Source organism: Salvelinus sp. IW2-2015, linkage group LG28 (genome assembly GCF_002910315.2).
Source record: "Salvelinus sp. IW2-2015 linkage group LG28, ASM291031v2, whole genome shotgun sequence".
Classification (NCBI taxonomy): Eukaryota; Metazoa; Chordata; class Actinopteri; order Salmoniformes; family Salmonidae; genus Salvelinus; species Salvelinus sp. IW2-2015.
In genome coordinates, this window is record NC_036868.1 from 18,795,822 (window position 1) to 18,819,187 (window position 23,366).

Here is a 23,366-nt window from a genome sequence, read left to right on the forward strand (position 1 = left end):
ATTTTTTCTTCTGTTATTTATTCATGATTAAAATAATAATTATAAAGCTCCCTCAACCCTGCCACTAGATGCTGATCTTGGGTCAGTTATGCTTTTCCCCCATTTAATGGTTTAAAAAAGGATTTAGTAGGGATGATACCAGAAGTAAATTAAGTTCTTTATGAAAACATGTTATCATCCAGAGTCACTTTTTTACTTGTTTTCTGAACTTTCTCACACACAATTGTACATTCAGCAGGTTTTTAAAGGACCAAAAAGTTAGATCTGCTTCGTGTTTTCATTTTTGCCATAGAAAAAAATATTGCGACACTGGTCTTGTCACAGCCCTAGGATTGGAGTGAATGTTGATCCACATCTGTACCCAGGGGAAACTTAACCCTGGAGCTGTTCTGATTAAGTCTCAAGGGACCTAAAGCACAATATTACGCCTAGGCCTACATAACCTCCTCTCACCACTCAATCGCCACCGTTTCTCAACTCCCCAGCCCTTTAATTTAGGGCCACTTCCCTCCAATCCTCTTCTCCCACCAGCCAACTCCGCCCCTCATCCCCTGGTGTGGGAACCTGCACCTGTGGCAGTCTCACCCCTCTTTGAATTCTGCCCCCCCTCCCCCGCACCATGCTGTTTAGTCTGCTCTCAGCCTGTAGCCCCCCCCCCCCCTGATTGACAAGGTGTGAGCCAATTAGACCTCCCTATTTAGCATAAGTCTGAGTGGTGGACTTCCTTAACATAGTCCTAATGCTTTATTGGTCAAGGGGTGTAAGGCGTGTCTCGTTCTCCAAATCCCCCTATACGGTTTTAAATCCTGTAATCCTCTAAGAAAGGGTCTAGGTGGGTGGGTGTCGAGCATCCAAGGGCACTTGTGCATGTGAACTATGGTCCAAGGTTTTGTTGTGCGTGTGAACCTATATTCTTACTAACACACTTTAGAACAGCAGTCTCGTATTGTGGTTCCCAGACTTGTTTCTAGACGTGTTTAGGTGTCATATGATCAGCAGCAAGCGGCTCCTATCGCCTGGGGTGCACGACATGGGGAGAACATCAAGTTCATCTCACTTATAATGGTGTGTGTGTGTGTAATGCACTTGCAAAGCACTTAACCCTAATGTGCTCCAGGGGCGCCGTACTACTATTGCTGACCCTGTAAAACAACACATTTCATTGCACCTATCCGGTGTGTGACCATTGTTTTTTATTTTTTTAAATGTGTATCCTTGTGTATCCTTGGTGTTTGTAGGTATTTTGAGCCCTCAAAGTGTGTGTGATGTTTCTGGAATGTGGAGCACCGGTGTCTCTTTGGGGGGAGGGGGGGTTGACACTGTTGGGGACCTGAGTCTTTGTTCCATCGCTCGCCCACACTCCTCCTTTAACCCCCCCCCCCCATCCATCCATTGCGGCAGCTGTCACTTAATCCACCTAATCACTGAGGGAGAGGGTGTGTTAAATGAGACTGACTGGCCCCCTCTTCTCTCGCGCGCTACTGMCGCTCTCTCTCCTGATGCTAACATCACTCTTTATCATATACTCACACAAGAATAGACACCCTCTCGTGATACCGCTCTGTTTTTCTCACATGCACACCAACACGTAATAGAAATACTTTCCTTTCTAGCGCTAACGACTGTCTCTCTCACACACGTAACAAACACAAATGCATATGTAGACATGCGCGCGCACATTTTGTCACATGTAAAGGCTACACATGCTCACATTCCACACACACCCAGACAGATGTGTTGGTCACTTGCAGGGCAGCCCCCCCCACATGGATGCACACACCCTAAACAAACACCACCAGATAGGTCAGAAGCTGCGCTGTGTGTCGTGGGATGATCCATGTCAAATAATCCATCTTTGGCGAGGCGCATCTGTTGTGCGTCTATCAGACAGGAGGGTGGCAGACAGGCAGGCAGCCATCCTAGGCATGCCCTAGCCAAGCTCCTTGTCCCCAGCCTCTGCCCAATCTCTACACACTCACACCCTCCCAGACAACGCACTTTAATCCCACAGCAGTGCACAGCCAGCCAGTAGGATCCCCTCGATCAGATCAACACACACACCACAGTCCGTTCTCTCCTTCTGTGCCTCTCCCCATCATACCAACTTTACAATCTCCCTCACTAGACATATAGTGCATTTATCAGTGGCATAGCCACAGCGGTAGTCATATATAGTGGAACCTGCCCTTGATGACTGACATGATAGTGGTTGTGTGAGTACTGCAAAGTGGCTATTTAGGTCAGCTGGTTGCCTAGCAGTGTGACCTGCTGGCCAGCTAGATTGTTACCCCAGCAGTGGTCATGTTATGACGTGTGTTTGCTGTCGCTTATTGTCAGCTGTTGAGACTGCTTGTGAAGTTTTGTTACATCACATTGGAAATGGTGGAGGGTARTAGGACTAACGACGGGGGTTGAATGTAGTGGTGGCAAAGTGTTATTGGCCCGGTCTAGACAGCGACAACCCCTATCCCCTAGAGGCACGTGTAGATTTGAAAGCATTGCATAGGTGTAAGCAATATGAAAATGTCCAATTTGCCTACCAGAGGKCAAAGTGGAGTTACAACAATTGGTTGTTATCCAATCTTTCTATTAAATGCCTAAAGGCGAAGTAGCCTGGATGAGTTGCTCCGTTTCATGTCATGATTTCATTCCCGGGGGGAAGGGATGGGTCTTTGAGTCTGACTCCGTTTCTGCTCCCCATCGCCTGACTGATAGTACAGTATCCTCAGTCATGGTATATCCTACACTCAGTGTATAAAACATTAGGATAACCTGCTCTTTCCACAACAGACTGACCAGGTGAAAGCTAATGTCACTTGTTAAATCCACTTCAATCCGTGTAGATGAAGGGTAGGAGACGGTTTAAAGAATTAAGCCTTGAGACAATGGAGACATGGATTGTATGTGTGTCATTCAGAGGCCTTTTGAATGAGTTTTAGTAGTAGGTGCCAGGTGCACCTGTTTGTCAAGAATGCAACGCTGCTGGGTTTTTCACGCTCAATAGTTTGCTGTGTGTATTAAGAATGTCCACCACCCAAAGGACATCCAGCCAACTTGACACAACTGTGGGAAGCATTGCAGTCAATATGGGCCAACATTCCTGTGGAACGCTTTCTGGTCCATGCCCGAATTGAGGCTGTTCTGAGGGCAAAAAGGGATGTAACTCAATATTAGGAAGGTGTTACTAATGTTTTGTACTTTCCGTGAATATCAACATGACAAGTGGATCTTATGCAGCACAGGAGGAGGAACAGAATCATGATAGGATTACTATTTTTCTTTCCAAAAAATGTTAGGAAAGATGGACGGGATCACCTGAATATACAGCGACCACTCACAAGGACTAGTTCTTGATATCTCAAGGGCCACAGTACAACTGGGTTGTATTCATTCGACATCAAATGGAATAAAACTGACAAACAGGGAGTGCGGGGGTACTACCTGGACCTGCAACACGTTTTAAACTTTTGAAACCTTTTCTGTTGTATGCCCCAATGAACACGACCTTGGTTCTTCCTTCCAATCAGTGTCCTTAATCCAGGGTTTCCCAAACTCTGTCCTATGGGTGCATGTTTTGGATTTTGCCTTAGCACTACACAGCTTATTCAAATAATCAAAGCTTGATGATGATTTGGTTATTTGAATAAGCTGTGTGGTGCTGGGGCAAAAACTAAACGTGCACCCAGGGGGGACCCCAGGACAGAGTTTGGGAAACCCTGCCTTAATCAATAAATGTACCTACCGGGGAGGAAAGTAAACCAGCAGGACTATGTACCTTGAGGCGTTGGATTTGACTAACCCTGATGTAGAAACTGACACGTTWCAACTAGGGCTGTCAAAGTTAACGCGTTAACTGTAATTCACTTTTGGATTTAACACTTCTTTTTTACTCATTTAATCGCATCAGTCTTTCACCCCAAAAAATATTTCCCTTCACGGACATTTAAGCTCGATAGACAATGCGCACTGTGCTCTTGTTCGGCAGCAGCAGTATAGCAAGCTCTCTTGTGGTGCTAAAACATTCACTATGCACAGCTTTGAGTAACAATTATGGAACATTTTATAGAAAGTTCAACCCCATTGCCCTGGCGTTTTCTTTAGCTAACAGGAAACATTTAATTTGCTCGGAAGTAGCTAGCTAGTTATGCTAAAATTAGCTAGTTAACCAAACAAGAATGTTCAGAATGCAATGGCTGAATGCCTCTAGATTCAAGTCTTAATTTCCCACATTTATTTTAATCAGAACATGACATCCATTCAATTTTTAGCTATTTTTTTTGCTGTAGTTTTCAGGTCAAAGGATTTAAGCAAATTACTCCAATTTTAGTTCAATCAACTTATGACTAGTGGATAAGAAGTAGACTAGCTGTATGACACTTTACATGAACTCAGACTTGGTTTATCTGTTATTGTCTTAGAATAGTGTTTATTTAGATTTTGTACTTTTTCTGCCCTGTAATCAAAATAGTGCCTTCAGAAAGTATTCACACCCCTTGACTTTTCATTCAAATATAGTTTTTCTTTTTTGTCAACGGTATACACAAAAATTCAAACATTTGTAACAAATTCATGGAAAATAAAACTATCTTGATTAGGTACGTATTCAACCTCCAGAGTTAATACATGTTAGAATCACTTTTGGCAGCAATTACACTTATAAGTCTTTCTGGRAATGTCTTGAAGCGCTTTGCAGAACTAGATTTGTAATATTTTCAAAATTCTTCAAGCTCTATCAAATTGGTTGTTGATAATTGCTTAACAAGCATTTTCAAGTCTTGCAGATTTAAGTCAACTGTAGTTCGGTCACTAAGGAACATTCACTGTCTTCTTGGTAAGCAACTCCAGTGTAGATTTGGCCTTGTTTTAGGTTATTGTCCTGCTGAAAGGTGAATTGATCTCCTAGTGTATGGTGGAAAGCAKACTGAACAAGGTTTTCCTCTAGGATTTTGCCTGTGCTTAGCTCTAAAAAAAAAAWTCTCWTTTTTTATCCTGAAAAACTCCATTCCTTTATGATTACAAGCATACCCATAACATGATAAGCCACCACTATGCTTGAAATATGGAGAGTGGTACTCCGTAATATGTTTGGGGCAGATCAATGCCTTGTATTCAGGACATAAAGGGAATTACTTTGCCACATTTTTTGCAGCATTACTTTATTGTCTTGTTGCAAACAGCATGCATGTTTTGGGTTATTTTTTATTCTGTACAGGCTTTAGTTTTTTCACTCTGTTAATGAGGTTAGTATTGTGGAGTAACTACAAAGTTTTTGATCGATCCTTAGTTTTCTATCACAACCATTAAACACTAAATTAGTGTTTTATATGCACAGTAATAATTTCAATATTAAACTGATTATGGCAGCAGGCAGAGAATTCAATAGTCATGCAAACACCTTACTTTGCTTATCTTAATCGGGGTAAGGTCAAAATTGAAGTAAGCATAGGCCGATTTTAAAACACCACAATCATTTAAAATATGCTAAGCAAAAATAACATTGTCGCTGCATTTATCAGTGCCATCAGGTAGGCTGATTTAAGATGTGTCCATCTAAACAGGATTAAAGATCCTTCTTGCCAAGCATGCAAACATTTTAATCAAACTATATTAATCTGACTATCCACAGTAATCACATTGTGTAACCTTACTCACTGTTTTTAAAGTCACCATTGGCCTCATGGTGAAATCCTTGAGCAGTTTCCTTCTTCTCCTGCAACTGAGTAAAGACGCATGTGTCTTTGTAGTGACTGGGTGTATTGATACACCATCCAAAGTGTAATTAATAACGTCACCATGTTCAAAGGGATATTCAATACTCTGCTTCCCCCATCTACTAATAGGTGCCCTTTTGTGAGGCATTGGAAAACTTCCCTGGTCTTTGTGGTTGAAGTCTTATTTGAAATTCGCTGAACCTTACAATTACAGAGATGAGGTAGTCATAAAAGTCATGTAAAACACTTATTGCACAGTGAGTTCATGCAACGTATTATGTGACTTGTTAAGCACGTTTTTACACCTGAACGTATTTAGGCTTGCCATAACAGGGTTGAATACTTATTGCCAAAATATTTCAGCTTTTCATTTTTTATTAATTTGTAAACTTTTCCAAAAACATAATTTCACTTTKTTKTTTTTTTCTGAAGGCACTGTATATTATACCTACAACCCAATGTTTTACATCTTTAAACATAATTAGGGTCAAATTTTGAACAATTTCAAAAAATGTAATTACTCTTAGTCACATGGTTTTATGTAGTTAACTAACTCGATTTTATTTGTGTAATCATTTGACAGCCCTATTTTCAACACACACATTGAGCGTAGGCCATGTGGCTCCCATGGCTCTTTCTAGGCAAGGTGCTCCTGTGGCGCATTCCTATTTCAGGGATAATGCTCTTTGGCAGAATGCACACATGTTAGAGCCCCGATGGTCATGAGTTCTGACTCTCCTCTCTCTCTCTCTAGCGGGCGTACTCCCTCATCGTGGATGCATGGGACTGGGACAACTCCACCCGCAACAGTGAGTACAAGATTGCATGCACCCACCCACCCACTCACCCTTCCTTTCTTTGCCATTACCATGGTTACCGTCGTTGTTCAAGTTTGAGACACTTTATTAACACGGCAGCGCTACTGTAACTGGAGGAATAGAGTTGGAGCATTTGCTAACGGTGAACTGTATTAGCTGGCTAGCTAATCATCATGGCTAACTGTCGGAAGTAAAACAATTCTCTTATTTACTGTTGATTAGCCATTGCAAATATCTGCCATTTTGGAGACTGAGTTTAATGCTAGCAAAGTGTCTCTAGTAATGTTTGTCACGATTTTGTAACGTCTCCACTTTCCAATCATAATAGTCCCACCTGATCAAAGGGAACATCAGAGGGCAGCTAGGTGGCCATTGTTTTAGTCCCACGGAGTTTAGATTAATGGAAGCGATGCAATTTGAGATTAAATGTACCACTCCTCTAGGGCGATAAGAGGGTTAGGTGTGGAAGCAATGGGTGGTTCAGATATCTGGAAATATCCTGGCTTGCCTCGACAAACACATGGAGTGCCATGGGCTCCACAGTAAAAAATCTAGATTTATTCACTTTCAAATTGCGTAATAAATCCTACATTGAGTTATACTTTCTTATATATAATAATTGAACAAAGCGTTCAAGGCTGAGTGCGTGCGCAACTACGTGTGTGTGTGTGCTTGCCCCACTTTTGCCACATGGGCACAAACCTTTTTTTTGATAGGATTGGGGTCATATGCCACTCGGCACTACTTCCAAGTCCCTACCACAAATCATGTGGTTGTAGAACATTTTGGTGTCGGATACTCTGTCAACCGCCTCGCACAGACTGGTCTGCTCCTAACAATCTATAGGCCTATTGGTGGAAATGTCTTCAGAAAAACTTGTGTGGGTTTTAGCTCCGAGGGTCTGCCACCACTTGGCAGCTGTATCCTGTTTTCTCCCTGGGCCGTCCTCTGGGTGTGCTCCCATCTCCCCTTTTTGCTGCTTGAGGAAAAGGCAGAACTGATGGAGGAATATAGTGTGTGAGCAGAGGTGATGGACGCTAGTGTATGTGTGCGCATGGCCCTACGGCTGTCCTCCTGAATGTACTACTAACTGCAGACTACTRAATGCATTATGATTGTGTATCCTGGTTAATGCTGCAGGTACTGTAACTGCTGCACTTTCCACTGACTTTTTGTGTTTAGGCGGCGGCCACAGAGCTTGTATATATCTGTCAAATGTATCATCCAATGGCTTTTCAGTGGCTCATGTTGACTGACAACGATGAGTACGGAAGAGCATCCACACTTGTTTTTATTATGCAACTTGTTACTTTTGATGAAATAATGTCAATTTCATCTGTTTTTCATCAGTGTCTGTCTGGCCACGGCCTGGTGCGTCATTCACATTAACCATAAGCAATCCGTTACGTTGCGCCGGATGTCAATCATTTCAATGGGGACTGTCCACAATGGAGAGGAATCTCAATGCCCCCTTGTAGTTGAAGGTTCTGTCCGTTTTGAGACGGATACTCTGCGTCTTCAGTCCGGCCAGAGTCCATCGAAGAACAGGAAGTTACCAAACCACAGAAGATGAAAATTTGTGGTTTTCCACGATAGCTAGCAACTTGTAAACAATTACCTGTTGCTGTAAGTGAGTATTGTTTTATGTTAAGAAAATAATACACATTGGCATTTAAGCCAATTTATACTTTCTGTTCCCTCCCCTTATTTATTGTGATGGTAGTGGCGTTTTGTTTGAGGATTATTAGGTGGAGGTTGCTAGCTACAGTAAATCCTAGCTTTTAGCTTTCAGGAACAAGTTGAGGAAAAAGTAACTAAACAAAACATATTTTATCAACTGAAACTATGTTTCTCCTGTCTTAAATGAAAATGCCCTATTTAACAATCTCCCAAATTAAATGTGATCTCTGACAGACTCTCCTCCAGCTTGTCTTGCGTTGTGAAACAACGATATTGCATGACGTTGACGTACCGTGTAATGAAATGCATCACGATGCAAACGGGGCATTGGTCCTAGTTTACGTCTTGAAAATAAAATAGTGTGGCTGTAAGGCAGATAAGCTGACTGGGTGGCTAGCTACTGGCTAATTAGCTCTGCAGCTGCAGCGCCAGCCCTTTAGCCCCATGCTGATGTCACCATGCTCTAATGGCTGCCAAACTGCAAAGTATGTGGCATCCACATTAACTCAGTCTGACAGAGCTGCTGCTATGATTTGATTTATTTTATTATTATAGTTTCATGCATCTTATAAGAAACTTTGCTATAGCAAAATGTAATAATCGTATGTACAGTGTCTTCAAAGTATTCACACCCTTTGACTTTCTCCACATTTTTTTTTACAGCCTCAATTTAAAAATGATTTCATTTTTTTCACTTGCCTACACACCCCATAATGACAAAGCAAAAAGTTTTTTAGAAATTTTTGCAAATGTATTAAAAAGAAAGGTCTGAATAGTGGTTTTCATCAAGGATCTCTCTGTACTTTACTCCATTCATTGCTGCCTCGATCCTGCCACTGAAAAACATCCCCACAGCATGATGCTGTCACCATGCTTCACCATAGGGATGGTGCCAGGTTTCTTCCAGATGTGACACTTGGCATTCAGGGCAAAGAGTTCAATCTTGGTTTCATCAGACCAGAGAATATTGTTTCTCATGGTTTGACAGTCTTTAGGTGCCTTTTGGCAAACTCCAAGCTGGCTGTCGTGTCTTTTTACTAAGGAGTGGCATCTGTCTGGCCACTCGACCATGATTGGTGGAGTGCTGCAGAGATGGTTGTCCTTTTGGAAGGTTCTCCCATCTCCACAGAGGAACTCTGGAGCTCTGTCAGAGTGACCAATGGATTCTTGCTCACCTCCCTGACCAAGACCCTTCTCCCCCAATTACACAGTTTGGCCGTGTAGCCAGCTCTAGGAAGAGTCTTGGTGGCTCCAAACGTCTTCCGTTTAAGAATGATGGAGGCCACTGTGTTCTTGGGGACCTTAAATGCTGCAGAAATGTTTTGGTACCCTTCCCCAGATCTGTGCCTCGACACAATCTTGTCTCGGAGCTCTACGGACAATTCCTTCAACCTCATTGCTTGGTTTTTGCTCTGACATGCACCGTCAACTGTGGGACCTTATATAGACAGGTGTGTGTGTGTGTGCCTTTCCAAATCATGTCCAATCAATTGAATTGACCACAGGTGGACTCTAAGTTGTAGAAACCTCTCAAGGATGATCAATGGAAACCTGATCTCAATTTCGAGTTTAATAGCAAAAGTTCTGAGTTCTTATGTAAATACGGTACTCTTTTTAAATGTGCAAAAATTTCTACAAACCAGTTTTTGCTTTGTCATTATGGTGGAGTTGTGTGTAGATTGGTGAGGGAAATATTTTATTTTTAATCAATTTTAGAAAGCTGTCACGTGGTCTGAACTTTCGGAATACACTAGATATCTAGCTACACAACATGGCCAAATCTATGTGGACACCCCCTTAAATTAGTGGACTCGGCTATTTCAGCCACATCCGTTGCTGACCGGTGTATAAAATTGAGCACACAGCCATGCAATCTCCATAGACAAACATTGGCAGTAGAATATCCCGTACTGACAGTAGAATGACTTTCAACGTGGCACCTTCATAAGATGCCACCTTTCCAGCAAGTCAGTTTGTCAAATTTCTGCCCTGCTAGAGCTGCCCCAATCAACAACAGTAAGTGCTATTATTGTGAAGTGGAAACGTCTAGGAGCAATAAAGGCTCAGCCGCAACGTGGTAGGCGYGACAAGCTCACAGAACGGGACCGCCGATGAATGTAGAAATCGTCAGTCCTCGGTTGCAACACTCACTACTGAGTTCCAAACTGCCTCTAAGTAACGTCCACACAATAACTGTTCGTCAGGAGCTTCATGAAATGCTTTCCAAGGCCGAGCAGCTGCACACAAGCCTAAGATCGCAATGCCAAGTGTCGGCTGGAGTGGCGTAAAGCTCGCCGCCATTGGACTCTGTATAAACGCGTTCTCTGGAGTGATGAATCACGCTTCACCATCTGGCAGTCTGACGGACGAATCCGTGTTGGACGGATGCCAGGAGATCGCTACCTGCCCCAATGCGTAGTGCCAAATATAAAGTTTGGAGTAGTAATGGTCTGGGGTGGTTTTTCATTGTTCRGGCAAGGCCCCTTAGTTCCAGTGAAGGGAAATTGTACCGCTACAGCATACAATGACATTCCAGACGATTCTGTGCTTCCAAGTTTGTGGAAGGGCCTTTCCTGTTTTCAGTATGACAATGCCGCTGTGCACAAAGCGAGATCCATMAAAAAATGGTTAGTCAAGATCGGTGTGGAAGGACTTGACTGGCCTGCACAGAGCCCTGACCTCAACCTCATCGAACACCTTTGGGATAAATTTTTACGCAGGCTTAATAGCCCAACATTGCCTGACCGCACTAATGCTCTTGAGGCTGAATGGAAGCAATTCCCCTCAGCAATGTTCCAATATCTACCGGTAAGCCTTCCCAGAAGAGTGGAGGCTGTTATAGCTGCAATGGGCATTTTGTAATGAGATGTTCTATGAACGTGGTGGGGTGAATTTGTTTACTGACAGGTGTGGCATATCAAGAAGCTGATTAAACAGCATGATCATTACACAGGTGCACCTTGTGCTGGGGACAATAAAAGGCCACTTAAATGTGCAGTTTTGTCACTCAACACAATGCCACAGATGTCTCAAGTTGAGGGAGTGTGCAATTGGCATGCTGACTGCAGGAATGTCCACCAAAGCTGTTGCCAGGTAATTTAATGTTCATTTCTCTACTAAAAGTTACCTCGATGTAATTTGGCAATACGGAGAATGAACACAATTGCATTTTATCAATGGCAATTTGAATGCACAGATGGTGACGAGATCTTGAGGCCCATTGTTGTGCCATCACCTCACGTTTCAGCATAATGCACGGCCCCATGTCGCAAGGCTCTGTACACAATTTCTGGAAGCTGAAAATGTCTGTTCTTCCATGGCCTTTTATACTCACCAGACATGTCACCTATTGAGCATATTTGGTATGCTCTAGATCGATGTGTAAGACAGCGTGTTCCAGGTCCCCTCCAATATCCAGTAACTTTGCACTCACATACACACTGCAGTGTAAAAACTATTGAGAAAACAAAACAAAAGTTCTTGACTTTCAAGTAGTATGTATATATGTATGTGATGACCAGAGGCACAGGAAGATTTAGCGCGTGTGTTGACTCACCAACATGATGTCCTCCAGTAGGGCCCCTGGGGACCTCAGGAAAGTGCCTGAAAGGCTGTTTGCGTTGTGTTTATGAAGCAGGATGTGCTGCGGACGGCTCAGTGTTTAGACACTGAGCAGCGCGGCCCGGGGGCCATTGTTCTCTGTCTGGAAGCACTGTGGGTTATTTCTGTTATTGTTGCTTAATTTGTCCGATGTTGTCAGAGGAAGGTGTGTGTGTGCGCTCATGAGATTGGGATATGTGTTGTAAAGGAACGCAAGGGAGGCGGGGCAGCCCGGAGCATTGGGGCAGAGGAAATCACAGGCCCCCTATTTCCACAGCGTTTGTTGTTTCTGATCCCACTGTGAGAGTGCCTTCATTGTCGGAGTTGGCCGAGCAGAAATATTGAATAGTTATTGTGAGCGTAGCATGCTGCGGGCTAGCACCTATCCAACCGCCCCCATAAACAGCAAGGCCCGTTTGGATGCAAAGAGCATAGTGGTATTAGCATACACCACTGAGGATAGCATTGTTATGCTGTAGATTGAGTCGGGTACTTAAAATTCAGGTGGTCATTTGCCGACTGGACCACCCATGTGAGCATCTCCCTCAACCCACAGATTTTAATCTACTCTTTGTGTTGGTTGTTTCTGTATGAACTATTGAGATAATAATTTGGACACTGCTGAATTGGATGTGGCAGGTCTTCCCAGGTTAATCGGCAAGTTGTGTCGATTGTGAAAGTTGGCTTCCTTTCGGTCTCTTCATTATCACTGATCGAATCGTTGGAAGCAATAAAGTAGAATCCTATTTACCAACAGTAACAAGGAATCAATTTTAGTATTGATGCGCAGTCCTGGTGTATTCTTGCAACTGTCAATGACAATGCACTAGGTCAAGGGTCACAACTATATTAAGCCTTAGGCCAGGGGTGAATAGTTATTGGTTCGAACCTCGAACCTTTTGGTTCGAACCTTTTGGTTCGAGGGCCATATTGGGGTTTTGAAATTAATGGGGGGCCGCACATTTTTGGGGGGACCGATTTAGTTTGTCAAAATCAATTTGCAGGCTAGAAAAATAGTAGTTATTTGAAAATGTATAGGTCCATTAGAAATTCTACGTACTTTCTGTCTAGTTTTTAATGTTGAGTTTCCTTGTTTTCTTCTTTACTTTAACCTCTCTAGGGTATGTGGGACGGTAGCGTCCCACCTCTTCAACAGCCAGTGAAACTGCAGGGCGCCAAATTCAAAACAACAGAAATCCCATAAATAAAATTCCTCAAACATACATGTATTTTACACCATTTTAAAGATACACTTGTTGTAAATCCAGCCACAGTGTCCGATTTCAAAAAGCTTTACGACGAAAGCAAACCAAACGATTGTGTTAGGTGAGTGCCTATTCACAGAATAACACAGCCATTTTTCCAGCCARAGAGGATTCACAAAAAGCAGAAATATAGATAAAATTAATCCCTAACCTTTGATCTTCATCAGATGACACTCATAGGACTTCATGTTACACAATACATGTATGTTTTGTTCGGTGAAGTTCATATTTATATACAAAAATCTGAGTTTACATTGGCGCGTTACGTTCAGTAGTTCCAAAACATCCGGTGATTTTGCAGAGAGCCACATCAATTTACAGAAATACTCATTATAAATGTTGATGAAAATACAAGTGTTATGCATGGAATTTTAGATGCACTTCTTAATGCAACCGCTGTGTCAGATTTCAAAAAAGCTTCACGGAAAAAGCAAACCATGCAATAATCTGAGGTCGGCGCTCGGAGCCCAATCAAGACAAAAATATATCCGCCATATTGTGCAGTCAACAGAAGTCAGAAATAACATTATAAACATTCACTTACCTTTGATCTTCATCAGAATGCACTCCCATGAATCCCAGTTCCACAAATGTTTGTTTTGTTCGATAATGTCCATTTATGTCCAAATTCCTCGTTGTTCGAGCGCTCKGTACACTTTCCAAACTCACGACGCGCKTTCAAGTCCAGCGGAAAGTACGGACGAAAAGTTAGTTATATTACAGTCCGTAAAAACGTAGATTGAATCAATCTTTAGGATGTTTAACATAATTCTTCAATAATGTTCCAACCGGAGAATTCCTTTGTCTTCAGAAGTGCGATGGAACAGGGCTTGCGCCCACATGAACGCGCATGGTCAGCGCATGTTCAGGTCATGGTAGACCTTACTCAATCCCCTCTCATTCGGCCCCTAAAGACTGTTGACATCTAGTGGAAGCCTTAGGAAGTGCAATATTACCAATATCCCACTGTATCTTCAATAGGAGCTGAGTTAAATCGACCAACCTCAGATTTCCCACTTCCTGTTTGGATTTTTTCTCAGGTTTTTGCCTGCCATATGAGTTCTGTTATAGTCACAGACATCATTCAAACAGTTTTAGAAACTTCAGTGTTTTCTATCCAAATCTACTAATAATATGCATATTCTAGCTTTTATGGCTGAGTAGCAGGCCGTTTACTCTGGGCACGCTTTTCATCCGGACGTAAAAATACTGCCCCCTACCCCAAAGAAGTGAACCTCTCACGGGCGTGATTGAATGGGCTCAGATTCTGCCTGCTGGGCTAGTTTGCCACCCCTGCCTTGGGCTGGCTTGCCCATCTTCTCAGATGCCTCTGATTATAATGACTATAATAAAGTAAATCAGACTGCAAATTGACAATTTAACCTGATCTGACAAACTTCAATTTTAATGAATGCTAACATGTTATACTTTGATTACACTTACACCCTTGCAAATGCCATTCTCTGTTGACAATTCCATTGACCGTCAGGACCATTTTAAATGTTTTTCTTCATAACCTGAAACTTTCGTTTTAATCTTCCTTTTTTGGCAGATGACGAGGAGCTGCTGATTGAGCGGAGCATCCACACAGGCATGATCAACCCTGGCGACCACTGGCAGACCATCCAGCACGATGGGCCCGTGGCACGCCTCGAGTACCGCATCCGTCTCAAGTGTGACGAGAACTACTACGGCAGCAAGTGCAACAAGCAGTGCCGGCCGCGTGACGACTACTTCGGCCACTACCGCTGCGAGCAGTCGGGCAACCGCGTGTGCCTAGAGGGCTGGATGGGTAAAGACTGCCAGACGGGTGAGTTCGCGATCTTGGCACGTTAGCATATGATTCCAATTCAGCGGGGGGAGGGGACAAATTCCATCAGGTGGCAATGGTATATGTGTACTGGGCATGCTAGCAAGCTCTGAGCTCTTTAGTCCGAGTGCTATAGGTATAAACGGTGGCCTTTATTAAAAGCCGCTCTATGGCCTCCGCTGCTTGATAAATGTAAATGGCCTGCTCCCCTGCTTTTATAGTCCATTGGTAATCCTTCTTGATCTGCTGAGTACATGTTTCTGATAGAATGTAGTCAGTTTAAAGCTGCTATATTGTAACATTTCAGCGATTTACATTCTATTCCAATTGTTTTTGTGTATGACTTTGCGTTAGTTTCTTTCCTGATCATACTCTTGAAAGAAGTCATTTCAGATGCTTAAACTACTGTTATATTGTTTTCAACCTCGGATGACCTTCTGTATTTGTATACACTGAAGATGGCCAGCTAGGCCACTCTGACCAGAATGTCCACCAGGGACCTTTAGGGAGGCAGGTGCCCAGACTTTCATTATTCACAACTCGAAATTCATAACATACCAACGGCCTCTGTAGCCAAATTGTCAACATTTATAAGCCTATTTTATTTTCTACAACAGAGACAGCAAGCTAGTGCCAGTGACTGAGTGACTGAGTGACTGAGTGAATGATGTAGATATGCTAGTTAGCTATGCTTTTGAAACAAACTTGTTTTTTACTTGATTTGAGTTTGCTCTGCTGCTGATATGTCTCTTACTGGCAAGCAGTCAAATTGAGCTGTTCTTTGTCCCTAACTGTGTAACAGATCCAACTCAAAAGTAGCCTCCTACCAGTATTCAAGTGTCCCTGCCTGGCACCCACAGCCAGTGGCCACTGCATGAAGTCTGACGAGTGCACTCTTGGAGGTGGTCTTTTCTGAGATTCAAGAAATTGGAAATTTGATGTGCAATTCATAACATTTAAAATAAAGTATTTCAACAAATTCCAAAAATCCATTTAATCTGCGAAGGCACATTTTCATAGTAGGGCAAAAGGGCAGATGTTCGGCAGCTGGTTGGACGCTCTCTGAAGCATGATGTCCCGCTGACTACATTCTACATTTTATTTTCACCTCAAGGAATGAAATTCCTTTACTACTTTATCATAGACATTATGTGGAGAAGAGATATTACTGAGATCACCTTTTTAAAGCTTGTTAGACTAGCCACCCTGTCTATTCCCCCTCGTGCTGCAGCTGTCGTGAAAATAGCATGCACACACTGGCACAGAGGCTGTCTCAGGACTGGGTGTTTATCATTCTGTAGTAGGCTACACCTGTCAGTCAGCTGATCGACGCATCCTACTCCATGCTGTAGACCTATCAATAAGGTGGTAACCAACCATTCAGTGCTTCAGGTGTGTTCATTGTCATAGTGACAACTGCAATTAATACTTTAATGTACATCTAATGAAAACATATTGAAACTCATATTTAAATGTAGCAATTCAACAACAAACGCTTTTTAGCCTGCGCATCTTTTACATCAAGCCATTGCTTTCCTCGTAGCTCAAGTGGTTTTACATTTTTCTAATGGTTGTATTTTTTGGGGCTCTTTTTCACTATGCTCCTCTGTCCTGTGCAACCATTTTGCAATGCATCAGTGCAACAACGAACGTGATCACACCATTGCGTGTGCACTCTCTCCTTTCAAACACCCTTATTTTACATTCAGCAAGCTGGAATCTYTCCTCTAGGCTAGTAGTAGTAATTATAATGCTACGAATTAAGTGTACAATAAGCGATTGTAGTCTAGTTTTTCCTAGGATTCCATGAGSAGTAGCTGAGAGGCCAGGTGCGTAGATGCGCAGAGTGAACAGTGATGACGGTAAAGCCCAGGTTAGAAGTGTATGCAACCCATCATGCATTAGCTAAATATTAGGCAGGCCTAACAGTACAGGGAATACACAATGAATTTACAGTGGAATATATATTTTCATAAGATTATGAAATGACAACCTAGGAAAGATAGTTTGCTCCCCATACTTCGTGCCAGTCCCCGCGGGCACGCAGCGCAAATCTCCCCAAATTAAGGTTTTTGATCATACCCAGGCTATAACACCACAATGCAATAATGCATTTTATTTATATATATATATATATATATATATTTTTTTTTTTCTTGTAAAGAATTCTAGGCTGTAAACTGCAGTGGATATGATATGCCATTTCAATAACTGCTAAAAGCCCTGCGTTTAATGTTTCATTGCAAAAGAATCTATCCTAGGCCTGATTTGGGCAACCATTTGGAGCAGTAATGGGTCTCTTCACAGTCTGCAAGGTCCAGAAAGCCACATCAGCAGGAGAGTAGGTTTTGTCAAGATGTATCAACGTTAACAGATGAGAATATGGCCTCCTGATACGCTGTTTGTCATGGATCATCATTCTCCGAAATCATCCTATATAAAAATTGCTCTGAAAGGGATCCAAACGACACCTCTCATTATCGTTCTCCTCTCTTTCTGTAATTATCACTAGTGTGAACACTCCTGTTCACTTGAATTAGAATTAAAAAAAAAAATTAAATACCGTCCTTGGTGTGGACTGCCTTTTAGAATGGGCTAGCTGCAGTGTAAGAGGTAGCGGGGCGTTGGTGGTAGTTTGGGGGAGATGGCGGGGCTCACTAAATCACCCCATTTGACCTTASTAGTCAAGGGGTTAGAGGAGGGTGGAGAAGAGGTTTTCTTTGGGGGTTCGAGTTTTGCACTTTGAGTGAAAGCAAATAAACGAGCCCCCCTTCTCTTACTCTTTCTTGCGCTTTCTCTTAATACTCTGTTCTCGTTCACCCTCTTGCTTGATCTCCCTCTTCCACCCTCTCTACTCCCTCTTTCTCTCTCACAGCGATCTGCAAGCAAGGCTGCAACCTGTTACATGGAGACTGCTCAGTCCCGGGGGAATGCAAGTAAGCTCCTTTAACATCTCCCTATCACAAATCATTTGAACTGAGCTAAGCAATACAAAGTAATATTGTTTTATGACCAAGGTTTTCTGCCTACGATGTAACTTAGAAATATGATATCAATATTTGTGGTTGAGCTGAACTATTAGAATGGAGTCATGAGWGCATTGAGACATGGCCTGCGGCAAATTGTCTTCACATACAACAGGCTCATTCTGTTCAGGGCAACTCGGGGTATAACGCCATGTCATTTTGTAACTGTATATCAAACATAGYGATCATAAATGTTGACACTGAGTTTTATGATATTGAAAGGTGAAGTGCACATTTGGACTCGCGGGTKTTTGGCTTGCTTGCATTACATCAAAGTGGTATTTATTATAATCCTCAATGTCTCATCTTTCAACATAGATGGAGCCCTCATAATTTACAGTATTTCCCTCAATCTGACAAAACATTTGCAAAAGTTTCCCAATTAGCGGTAGGGATCAGGACAACTTCTTCAGAACGACTGTCAGTTAAGACCCATACAGAGCTGTGATGCATAGACCGTGAGCTCTGACGTCATGTATAGCATGTTACTGTACAGCCACCGCGTTCTAATTTAGGCGCTTATCAGTATCCAAATCTGCCATTGTCAACCCATATAAGGGTACGTGTGTAAAGAGCTACGGAATGGAGAGCCTGATGTATTTGTTTCCCTGTGAAGGGAGGATATTACACAATATCCTGTCAATCACCTAAACTTCCCGCCTTCCCAATTCCCCCAACCAACCCTCCCGTCTTACCGGATGGACTGACTGGCTTCCCTGCCGTCATCAGGAAGGGAGCGCTGGTACGAGCCAGATTACTGCTAACAGGCCACTCAGAATGTGCCGGGGTTGAGTGAGCGGCGACCTCATTTCCTCGCTCCGTAACGAATCCAAATGAAAGGCCTCATCGTACTCGATCCAAAGTAATTTTTTGTTGAGGCACCTCTCAGCGGGCTCCGACAGTACAGGCAAAAGAAAAGTGTCARGGGAATACGAGTTCTGGAGCTGCAGCGGTTCACTGTGTTGGTGGGTACATATGCTGTTATATTGGTCGAAGCAATAGACTTTCCCCGACACATTGAGCCCTTACAATGCTCCTCGACTAGTCATGGTATTTTGCAACCTCTGTTCTTAAGCGAACTCTAGCATTAGTCAGTGTACAGAGGCTCAAATTGGACCCAACGTGCCGCCCTGAGCCTATGCACCTACCTGTGAAGTTTAATTCCAAAACACTATATATCCWTTTTCCCAAATTTTGGCAAATTCACTTTGTAATATTTTCTTTATCAAATCATGGCATGGGGATTGTTCAGTGACAGACAAGTTTCATTTCAGAGCGACAATCATAGTCTGTTTGAAAATGCAATATATCTGCCACACTTGCAGAGATAAAAGTAGCACTGCAATGTTTTACAGTCAGATGTCACAAATTACTTTTATAAAGTTACGCAAATATTTTTGAAAAGTTTTTTTTTATTACTATTTTAAAAAAGTGTGTGCGTGTATATCAGTGAAAAAAATAAACGACCCTGTCTTTCAAAGAGAATTCGTAGAAATCCAAATAACTTCACAGATCTTCATTGTAAAGGGTTTAAACACTGTTTCCCATGCTTGTTCAATGAACCATGAACAATGAATGAACATGCACCTGTGGAACGGTCGTCAAGACACTAACCGCTTACAGACGGTAGGCAATTACGGTCACAGTTAAAAAAAACTTAGGACACTAAAGAGGCTTTTGTACTGACTCTGAAAAACACCAAAAGAAAGATTACCAGTGTCCCAGCTCATCTGCATGAACGTGCTGTAGGCCTGTAAGGCAGGTCCTCACCAGGCAACAACGTTGCCTATGGGCACAAACACACCGTCGCTGGACAGGACTGGCAGAAAGTGCTCTTCACTGACGAGTCGCGGTTTTGTCTCACCAGGGTTGATGGTCAGATTCGCATTTATCGTCGACGGAATGAGCGTTACACCGAGACCTTTACTCTGGAGGGGGATCGATGTGGAGGGTCTGTCATGGTCTGGGGCGGTGTGTCACAGCATCATCGGACTGAGCTTGTCATTGTCTGCAATCTCAACGCTGTGCATTACAGGGAAGACGTCCTCCCTCATGTTGTACCCTTCCTGCAGGCTCATCCTGACATGACCCTCCAGCATGACAATGCCACCACGCACAGAACGAGCATTATGACTGATTTCCTGCAAGACAGGAATGTCARTGTTCTGCCATGGCCCGTGAAGAGCCCGGATATCAATCCCATTGAGCATGTCTGGGACCTGTTGGATCGGAGGGTGAGGGCTAGGGCCATTCCCCCAGAAATGTCCGGGAACTTGCAGGTGCCTTGGTGGAAGAGTGGGGCAACATCTCACCACAAGAACTGGCAAATCTGGTGCAGTCCATGAGGAGATGCACTGCAGTACTTAATGCAGCTGGTGGCCACACCAGATACTGACTTACTTTTGGTTTTGACCTCCCCCCTCTGCCTTTTGTTCAGGGACACATTATTCCATTTCTCTTACATGTCTCYGGAACTTGTTCAGTTTGTCTCAGTTGTTGAATCATATGTTCATACAAATATTTACACATGTTAAGTTTGCTGAAAATAAACGCAGTTGATGGTGAGGAGTTTCTTTTTTTGCGGGGAGATATATATATATATATATCTCACACACAGTAATATAAGATCTGTATGTAAAATACACGTTTAGCTGGAATGTAATTTTCACAATGGATAAGTATATATGTTTTGTGACAACCCATTTTAATCTAAAATCTAAGTCACATTTTACAGACACACAGGTACCCATAAGCATTCATTTCTGGAAAAAATATAGTGAAACAGTGAAATTGGTAACTATAGGGTTTTGGAAATATACTATCTGATACTACTAGTAAACGCGTAACCTGGCAACCCCGTGAGCCGAGTGTACACTTAAGTTTAAATATACACGCAATCGCCCTTGGGCAGCCTCGTAGGCACACAGAGTTTGGAAAGAGATCTCCAGTGGGAGAAGGGGGGGCAGGGGCTATTTTGGATACCTCAAAGGAGTCATTAGAGGTGGATTTGGACTGGAGCCATATTTGATGTGTAGGCTGGAGACATTCACAGCTATAGTGAAGCTAAGCATAGTTTGTTTCTGTCTTGCTCTTTGGGGTCTAGTACTGTAAAGCACATTTATAATGAGTGTAGAAATACTATGAATTTGATTCTGGATTTAAAAAAATAAATGGCTATATATTGCTGCATAAAGTGTCTTTTTAGGTTGTATAAATGGAGAATGGGCCTAAATGTCTAAACCCTTTGACATTGAAATACATAGCTTCAATCTTACTCTATTTATGCTCTTACCATGACAACAATGGAAGAAAGGAAACAGTTGACTGGCCTCCGATGCAAATTAACTGACTTCAACCGTGCAAAAGATCTAACGAACTAATGTTAGCCTGAGGAATTTTACCCCTGTTAGCCTTACATCAAGGGCACATCCTTCTTGGCAGGGGTGTCAAACATGTGGCCTGCAAGCTCATTCAATCTGTCCCACATTGAAATGACCAAATTGAAACTGTAGAAATAATCATTCCTACAGTGTTAGTCTTTTCACTCTGTCTAGCTTGCTAACAGTTATCAACATGAAAGCTAAAGACAATTTTTGGCAAATTTTGACAGTGAGGAAATCTAATACATTTTAAGTGCAGCCCTCCGGACCTTGGTGGAGACAGTGCGGCCCGCGGGGCAAAATTAGTTTGGCAACTCTGCTCTAGCTGTTAGCATAAATATTCGCACAGCTGCAATTGGTAATGTTGTGCTAGTGTTTGAGCTACTGCTAACAGGACACTTCTCAAGCCTCCGATACAGTGGAGGAGCAGCATGCTAGGTATGCGGCTAGCAGAGTTATGGAGACCTTGCCTGTGAGAGGAGCAGCAGCTGGACGTGCCGGTGCTGCAGGAGAGCAAGGCTCAAAATACCCCCAGCCGCTCAAACTGACAAGACAGCTGGGCTCACTGACTGCTCCGTATCGGAAAACCACTGGCCTTGGAATAGCAGGGTGCTGCTGTGTGACATGATTGGTGCACACACACACACTGATGCTTTGACTCACCACCCACACCGCGTACCACCACAACAGCCTAGGAACCTCCCCCCAACAGTATTGGCCCCTATGGAACTATGGAAGTATTCTTAACCTCTAGTGCCCTGGAATGTTCTGCTAAGATTAGTTGGCACAAGGCCTTGATGGATGGAGGGATGGGTGAAAAGAGGTTGGATTCATTTAGAATTACTTGCTCTTTCGCCGAATCCCAACTAAGCTCCTACCCCTTATGCACTTGTGTAGATTTGAAAGGGTTGTATAGSTCTAAGCATTATGTCTACAATTCCACCTCGCCTATTAGAAGGAAAAGGTGAGCTTATTCATACAATGCTTTACACCTATTCAATCCTCACAGATCCACACAAGTGCAGCCAAAGGGTTCACGGATTGGTTTGTGATTGACAWTAGCCTGACTTTTTCAGCGGAAAACTTACTGAAACATTGTCTACCTGGATTTGTCCCATGAGAAACGCTCATTCTGTTAAAACCATTTTCCATTGCGTGCCCTAATGAACATGATGCGTGYGTTGATGGCGCTTGCCCTTGATGTTCACAGGTGCAACTATGGCTGGCAGGGCCAATTCTGTGACGAGTGTGTCCCCTACCCAGGCTGTGTTCACGGGACCTGTGTCATACCCTGGCAATGTAGCTGTGAGCGCAACTGGGGAGGCCTGCTGTGTGACAAAGGTAAGGCATAGGCGCACATACACACCATGGCTTGAATTTTAAGCGAAATCAAGTCAAATACTGTACATTTTAAAAGGGACGTTTCCACCCAGGTAGATGCCAGTCTTTCCCAGTCATTTGTGATTGAGGTCTGACGACAATACCTGGTGCATGTAACAGAAAGGTGCGTGGAATACGGACTGAGCATGACCAGTTTGGATGCATGCGCATATTATACTGTGTGTGTGTATACACTACCGTTCAAAAGTTTGGGGTCACTTAGAAATGTCCTTGTTTTTGAAAGAAAAGCWAAATAAACTTGTCAATTTTTAAAATAACATCAAATTGATCAGAAATACAGTGAAGACATTGTTAATGTTGTAAATGACTAACATAACTGGAAACGTCTGCATTTGTTTTAAATGGAATATCTACGTAGGGGTACAGAGGCCCATTATGAGCAACCATCACTCTTGTGTTCCAATGGCACGTTGTTAGCTAATCCAAGTTTATCATTTTAAAAGGCAAATTGATCATTAGTAAACTCTTTTGCAATTATGTTAGCACAGCTGAAAACTGTTGTGTTGATTGTAAAGAAGCAATAAAACTGGCCTTTCGACTAGTTGAGTATCTGGAGCATCAGCATTTGTGGGTTCGATTACAGGCTCAAAATGGCCAGACAAGACCTTTCTTCTGAATCTCGTCTGTCTGTTCTTGTTCTGAGAAATGAAGGCTATTCCATGTGAGAAATTGCAG

The 23,366-nt window shown here is 42.8% G+C and overlaps 1 protein-coding gene across 2 annotated transcripts in view; it reads left to right on the forward strand.

Moving 5' to 3' along the window:
* jag2b (jagged canonical Notch ligand 2b) overlaps positions 1-23,366 on the forward strand; it is a 99,506-nt gene that overhangs the window by 25,268 nt on the left and 50,872 nt on the right. For both annotated transcript variants that reach the window (XM_023974053.2, XM_023974054.2), the window contains exons 3-6: positions 6,466-6,520; positions 14,627-14,884; positions 17,760-17,820; positions 22,501-22,631. In XM_023974053.2, the coding sequence (XP_023829821.1) occupies positions 6,466-6,520; positions 14,627-14,884; positions 17,760-17,820; positions 22,501-22,631 (505 nt within the window). The remainder of the gene's footprint in view (positions 1-6,465; positions 6,521-14,626; positions 14,885-17,759; positions 17,821-22,500; positions 22,632-23,366) is intronic.